The sequence below is a fragment of the Fukomys damarensis genome, unplaced genomic scaffold (genome assembly GCF_012274545.1).
Source record: "Fukomys damarensis isolate Sample0158 unplaced genomic scaffold, DMR_v1.0_HiC HiC_scaffold_23, whole genome shotgun sequence".
NCBI lineage: Eukaryota > Metazoa > Chordata > Mammalia > Rodentia > Bathyergidae > Fukomys > Fukomys damarensis.
Window position 1 is genome coordinate 1,362,386 of NW_022900935.1, and position 6,663 is coordinate 1,369,048.

A 6,663-nucleotide genomic window follows, 5' to 3' on the forward strand; every position below is an offset into this window, starting at 1 on the left:
CTGGGGTGCCAGGAGCCAGAGACCCTTCTGAAGGAGGTGAGGAGCCCGCCGGGGGGCGTTCAGGAAGAAGCAATTCTTAAGGGTTCGCTGGTGCACCGTTCTGAGCGCTGTGATAGCTCCCTGTCCTGTCCTCCGCGGGTTAGGCCTCTGTCCAGTTTAGCCGTGCTCTCACCACCCGCACGTCGGGTTGACTGTGGTGCTGTCTCGTGCCTGTGTCCAGGTAACACTTGCCTCACTTAGTAACGGCCCCAAAACCCAGACTGGTGCTTTTTCTTCTCCTTTCTCCTTTCCCCCTTCACCCACTGCCCTTGCTAGGGATGGAAATGGAAGCCAAGGTCGCTCACACGCTGTGCAAGTGCTCTAGCATCCCCTGCCCCGAGTGCTCCTTTAAATGAACAGAGAAGGGAAGCCAGGGGCCACAGCCCGCACCTGTGACGCCAGCCCCGAGGGACACTAAAGAGGGTAAAGTTGAAGTCCCACCTGCAGGACTTAGGCCCCATCTCCAAATTTTAAAAAATAGGAGCCGGGGATTTAGCTCAGCGGTTCGGTGGCCTGCCTCGCAAGCACAAGGACCCGAGTTCAATCCCCGGTACCAAAAAATAAAAAAATAAAAATAAAAAGGGCTGGGGATGTAGCTCAGTGCAAAGGCCCTGGGTTTAAGCCCATACTATAAGGAGCAGAACGGTCACAGCAGGGCATAGCTGGGTTTGAGCCCCAGCACTGAAAGAAAAAAACAGAGTTCCCTGAGAAGGAAGGGAAAACAGCCCTGTGGCGGGGTTGGTGGCCCTGTGATGAGAACTCACATGGGCTTGGTGCTGTCTATGGTCTCGGGCATCCACTGGGGTCAGTGGGGTCGCTGCGTCGCCACTGTGTCAGTGAGCCGGCTCGGAGAGGAGGTGATTTCCCAGGGTCACGAGGGCTCCCAGGATTCCAAATATGTCCTGCAGCTCAGGGGAGAGTGCTGGCCTAGCGTGCATGAGGCCGTGGGTTCCATGGCACACGGGGGAGGTACGCCCAGGGATTTAGCTCAGTGGCAGCGCGCCTGCGTGGCAAGTGCAAGGTCCTGAGTTCGATCCCTGGTACCAAAAAAGGAAAAGGAAAAAAAAGGTGTTTTTTTTTTTTTTTTTTTTAACTCCGCAAGGCTCCAGGGTCCTTCTCTACTTTACCTTAAAGAAGACTGAGGCCAGAGAGTCAGCTTGGAGGAGCAGAGATAAGACTGCCCATCCAGCCCATGCCAGGGCCTTCCGGGACACTTGCCCCACGTCTAGGGCTCCCAGCCAGAGCAGGACAGGGCACACAGGAAACACAGAAAGACGCAGTCTCAGGAGAGGGAGCTGCCTCTGGGCCACCACCTTCTCCCTGCCCTTCCAGGCCCAAGTGACCTTTCTCCCAGATCCCAGGGTCCAGGCTGGGGGCCAGAGGCTTCAGGGATTGGTCAGGGCTGGAGGGGCGGGTCTGGCTCTACAGACCGTCTGCTGAGCCTAGCAGGTGCATTTCCGGGATAGAGCAGGGCTGCGGGGCAGCTACCACCTCCAGCCAGGACCTCTGTCTTCTAGACATGGGCCGGGGGTCCCTTGTTCTCTAGGACCCTGGCCCTCCAGGAGTACAGACAACCTAAACACTGCCAGTTTATGGCCGTGCCATGCCCGGGACTCAGGCACAGCCGGCCCCTGGCCCGGAGGCCATGGAGCCGGTTCCCCCGGAGTTGGACCTGGTGCTGGGTGCCTCGGCCTGCTGCCTGGCCTGTGTGCTCACCAACCCCCTGGAGGTGGTGAAGACGCGACTGCAGCTTCAGGGAGAGCTGCGGGCCCCGGGCACCTACCCTCGGCTCTACCGCGGCTTGGTAGCCTCGATGGCCACTGTGGCCCGTGCAGATGGCCTTCGGGGCCTGCAGAAGGGGCTGGCTGCCGGCCTCCTCTATCAGGGCCTCATGAACAGCGCCCGCTTCTACTGCTACAGCCTGGCGTGCCAAGCGGGCCTCAGCCAGCAACCAGGAGGCACTGTGGTTGCAGGCGCCGTGGCTGGGGCACTGGGAGCATTCGTGGGGAGCCCTGCTTACCTGGTGAGTGCAGTCCTCCTACCTCTACCACTCCTGGGCCAGCCCTGCCGGGGCTCCGGCTCCTAGGGCTCTGCAGCCTCGAGTGGGCGGGGCGGCCCGGGAACGGCCAGAGCAGAACCTGCCCTTTGGCCCGTGCTCTGAGGTCCCTGCCTCGCCAGTCGTGAGCCAGGGGCAAGGGCAGAGGGTGGCAAAAGTTGTACAGCGCAGAGCCTGGCTTGGTCGTGTTTCTTCCTGTGGCCCGGTGTAAATTGAGAGTCAAAGCTGCCTCCAAGGAAGGGCTTCCGTGTCCTAAATCTGGGCCCTGGGCCCCTGGGCCCACTCAATCCTCATGGGGTGGCAGAATCAAGCACAGAGGGGTGAGGGGCTGGCTGAGTTCCACCACGGTGCAAACCTAGGCCCTATGCCATGCTGCAGGGCTCAGGCGCACCGTGCCCTTGACACACCCAGCTCATCATCCCCGGGCTCTGTCCCTCCTGCTTTCCTAGGTCAAGACGCAGCTGCAGGCCCAGACGGTGGCTGCCATGGCTGTGGGCCACCAGCACCAGCACCAGGTAAGCAGCCCCTGCCCAGAGCTCTGCCTGGGCTGTGCCTCTGGGCTCCCGGGTTAGCAAGGGCACTCAGTGACCCGTGCCTTCTCCCCACAGAGCGTCCTCGGTGCCTTGGAGACCATCTGGCGGCAGCAGGGCCTGCTGGGCCTGTGGCGGGGTGTGGGAGGGGCGGTGCCCAGGGTCATGGTGGGCTCAGCTGCCCAGCTGGCCACCTTCGCCTCCGCCAAGGCCTGGGTACAGGAGCAACAGGTGAGGGGCTGAGCGACCACCCGCCTCCTACACGGGAAGTCCAGGGGACACATGGGACCCCTTAGAAAGTTGGAGCATTGGCTGTCATCAGAAAGGTGACCTACGGTCAGCAGCAAATTTTAAAGCTGAGAAGGAATCAGGGTGGTTAGCGGGTGGGGAATGGCTCGGGGAGTCTGGTCTGCTCCCTGACCCCAGCTCTTCCAGGCCCCCTGTGCTGGGGGTTGGGGAGGTCACCCCAGGGGTGGGAGGAGGGCGGCTGTAGGGTCAGCAGCCTATGCCATCCCCACAGTGGCTTCCCGAGGACAGCTGGCTGGTGGCCCTGGCAGGGGGCATGGTCAGCAGTGTGGCTGTCGCTGTTGTGATGACCCCCTTGGATGTGGTCAGCACACGGCTGTACAATCAGCCCGTGGATAGTGCTGGCAAGGTGAGTAGGGGACAGGGCGGGGAGACTGGGGAGCCGGAAAGCCCCCCCCCCTCGTGCCCTGACTGATGAACGTGTGAGTCCCAGGCATGTGCTTTGGCATCTGGATTTTATTTTTTCCTGATGAAGAACTGAGGCTCAGAGAGCTCGTACGACTTGCCTGAGGTTACCCAGTGCGGGCACTGCCGGCCTCACACATGCGCCCAGGACAAAGGCCCACTGACCAAGCTAAGCCCCGACAGAGGGCTGTGCCTGCCCGCAGGATCCTCTCTCTAGACTCACACCCGTAGAGCTGCCTGTTCAGCATTTGCCTTCTCTGACACACCAGCACACGCCTGAACATACAGATATGCGTACTGGTCGTGCCGGCTGGGGCCTCCTGTGCCTTCCAGTGATACCCACACCGTGTCTGTCCCAGGGCCAGCTGTATGGGGGCCTCGCTGACTGCCTGGTGAAGATCTGCCAACAGGAGGGCCCCTCGGCACTTTACAAGGGGCTGGGCCCTGCCTACCTGCGCCTGGGCCCTCACACCGTCCTCAGCATGGTCTTCTGGGATGAGCTGCGAAGGCTGGCCAGGTGGCCGCAGCAGCGGGACACCTAGGCCCCAGCCCTCAGCCCCTCCTGACCGCCCTGCCCTTGGCCAGAGCGATGGCCCGAGACCCCTGGCCCAGGGCCGCACAGGTCCAGGGAGAGTGCAGCCCACTCCGCCCGATCCAGCCCCAAGGACTGGAGCATCCGCTCTGAACCACCCCACCCACCCCCTTCATCCTGGCCACCGTGCCCCAGCACCTGGCTTGTTCTCAGGGGAGCAGCTGCGGAGCCAGTATCGCCACGAGCCGAGCCTGCTTTGGCTCCCGGACTCTGTGACGCTGTGACAGGGAAGCCGCCACCCCAGGGAAGCTGAAGCCAGGAGAGGAGACGGTCCCGGCCAGAGCCACACAGCCTGAGGTGGTGGAGTCAGAACTTGAACTCAGCTCTGCCCACCCGGACCTGGGCTTTTGGCAAGAGCACTAGTATACCAGGACTGTGGGGCTGGGACACCCCGAGGGGTCTGTCCAGGTGAGGAGACGCTGGTGTCTCCCGTCTTGTTTCTAGGGCTGCTCTAATAGGGCGCCACACTGTCAAGGACTTAAACACTAGAAATTTATTTTCTCACATCTGCAGGCTGCAAGCTGGAGACTGAGGTGCTGGTAGGGCTTGGTCCTTTCCTCCCTGCCTCTCTCTGCTCCCCTCTTCTCCACACCCCCAATCTGAGATGCTGAGCGCGTGCTGGCCTATCGTCTACCCCTGAGCTGCACCTAGCCCGGGGCTACTTCCTCCTGAGACTTCTGATCTTAGCTCGTACAGGCCACCCCTCCTTGTGTCCCCCGTGGTGTCCTTCTGTGTATCCGGTGTCTGCGCCCTGATCTCCTCTTAGAAGGACACCAGCGTTGTCGGAGTCGGGCCCACCCCACCGACCCCACCTTAACCGAGAGGTGATTGCGCCTCCCTCCGTGTGCCTGGGGTCCTGGGGTGGAATCTGGGAGCACAATTCACCGACACCATCCGAAGGCCTTTGCCGAGGGCCTCCTGACGATTCCAAGAGAGAGCTCGGAGACACCACTGCTCAGAGGAGACGGACAGCCCCCTGGAGAGAGGCAGGGCAGAGCCCGAGCGGGGTGAGGCGGAGCCCGGCCTTTTCTCCAGAGACAGCCGCACTCTGCCTGGGTGCATCCGCCGGCCTGCACAGACCTCTGTACTGGACACAGTGCCGTGCCAAGGTGGACAGCCCGAGTCACAGCTGCGGACCCTGGCCGCTGCACCCCGCCACAGCGCGTGCCCTGCCACACACTCCAAATCAATAAAGTTTTTGATATTTTGGTTAGTTTGGCGACTCCCCTCCCTGAAGGTCTGTCCCCACCTCCACGCTGCCCCCCGCACCTGGGGAGGGAGCTGCGGGCCAGGCCCAAGCCGCCTGCCCCCTAGCGGTCACAGGAGGAATGGCCACGGGACAGACAGGCACCGGCGGGTCAGCCCAGACTGGACCCACATCTGGGCCAAAGCCAAAGCCTAGGGAGAGCGGATCAGACCTCACAAAGAAGGCCAGAGCCTGACCTGCCCGGCGAGGAGAGATGCCCCACTCCAAACCTTAGGCTCAGAGCACTGAGTCTACACTTCTGGCTGAGAGGGGCAGGCCCCTGCCCTGAGTCTGGCAGAACACAGGGACTGGGCTTCTGGGAGGCATTGTGGCTTCCAAGCCCTTTGGGAGAGTACGACAAGCAGATGCCAGGCCAGCAGGAACGGAGGGCAGAGACCCCTCTGCCACCCACAGGGGGAGCAGGGACAGCTGCCGGCCCTGGTGTCCCCGGGCCCCTGGAGTGGTGCCTGCCTCCCTGCAGGCCGGAAGGGTTAACACCCAGCCCCTCCCCTCCTCTCCTGGGCCTTTGACCCCTGCCAGCTCCTCCCTGCCTTCCACTGACACCTTTGCCCGTGATATCATCAGTGTGTGCAGACCTGGCCTGAGGCTGGGCCGGGTCCGGCTGCCATGTTCTCCCTGCTGACCCTCCCCTCCTGGCTCCCCGGCCTCCCCTGCCTGGAGTGGGGCTCCAGCCTCCTTGATGGCCTCCTGCGAGGTGAGCTCCACAGGCCCTCCCTCCCCAGGTATGAGCTGGGCCCCACCCACTTGGGCCTGGCCACCTGGCCGCCCCCAGCTCTGCCTCCCCGCCGCTCTCCTGATGCCCGGCCTCGGCCTCCTCCCTCGCCCTCCGTCCTCACAGGCCTGGTCGGGGCCTTCGGGGTCTCCGTTCTGAACAGCCTCCTGAAGGTTTACTTCTTCGTGGGCTGTGCCAAGTGAGTGCCCCCTGCCTGCCCCCTGCCTGCCCTCACCTCTGTTCAGCAGCTGAAGCTGCGTCCCTGCCCCTCTGCCCCACAGTGACCCCGAGCGGCGGGCAGAGACAGAGCAACTGCAGGCCCAGTGGGCCCTGCTGGAGACGGTGCAGCTGGCGGGCCTGGCCCTGTTCCTGACCGTCGTGGGGGCCCGGGTGGCGGCCCTGGTGGTGCTGGAGTTCTCCCTGCGGGCCGTGTCCACACTGCTGTCCATGCGCAAGGTGAGACTGTGGGCAGGTGGGTCGCTCCCCGCCCGGTCCTGGCACGGGGAAGCTGGCGCCTCTTCCCTCAGCTGAGATAAGGTTTCCGTCTGACCGCCAGTCCCCAGAAAACAACACAGCTCTGTGCAGAGCCTCCCGGAGCCAGGCCCTGCACAGGCTACTTTGAGGCGAGGTCTGTGGGGCTCTGGGCCACCTCCCTGCAGCTCTCAGATGGGCAGGGGATGGTGCCAGGGTCCCGTCAGGCCCCGGTGGCACAGCACAGCCAGCGCCCGCCACTCCCCGCAGGGCTCCCGGGGCCCC

At 63.2% G+C, this 6,663-nt stretch overlaps 2 protein-coding genes across 3 annotated transcripts in view; both read left to right on the plus strand.

Moving 5' to 3' along the window:
* Positions 1-1,371: 1,371 nt before the first annotated feature.
* On the plus strand, positions 1,372-5,128 carry Slc25a34 (solute carrier family 25 member 34). Of its 2 annotated transcripts, none has more exons than XM_033767964.1 (5): positions 1,372-2,062; positions 2,545-2,610; positions 2,704-2,856; positions 3,146-3,280; positions 4,082-5,128. In XM_033767964.1, exons 1-5 carry the CDS (start codon positions 1,643-1,645, stop codon positions 4,142-4,144), a joined length of 837 nt encoding a protein of 278 aa, XP_033623855.1. In that variant the 5' UTR covers positions 1,372-1,642; the 3' UTR covers positions 4,145-5,128. The 2 variants fall into 2 exon arrangements, with proteins under 2 accessions (XP_033623855.1, XP_010612466.1); XM_010614164.3 differs by having other exon boundaries at positions 1,373-2,062; positions 3,696-5,128.
* Positions 5,129-5,648: 520 nt separating this feature from the next.
* Positions 5,649-6,663, plus strand: part of Tmem82 (transmembrane protein 82) — a 3,207-nt gene continuing 2,192 nt past the window's right edge. Inside the window, exons 1-4 of the mRNA XM_010614262.1 lie at positions 5,649-5,889; positions 6,034-6,106; positions 6,189-6,420; positions 6,483-6,535. Of these exons, the coding sequence (XP_010612564.1) occupies positions 5,802-5,889; positions 6,034-6,106; positions 6,189-6,420; positions 6,483-6,535 (446 nt within the window). The 5' untranslated portion in view covers positions 5,649-5,801. The remainder of the gene's footprint in view (positions 5,890-6,033; positions 6,107-6,188; positions 6,421-6,482; positions 6,536-6,663) is intronic.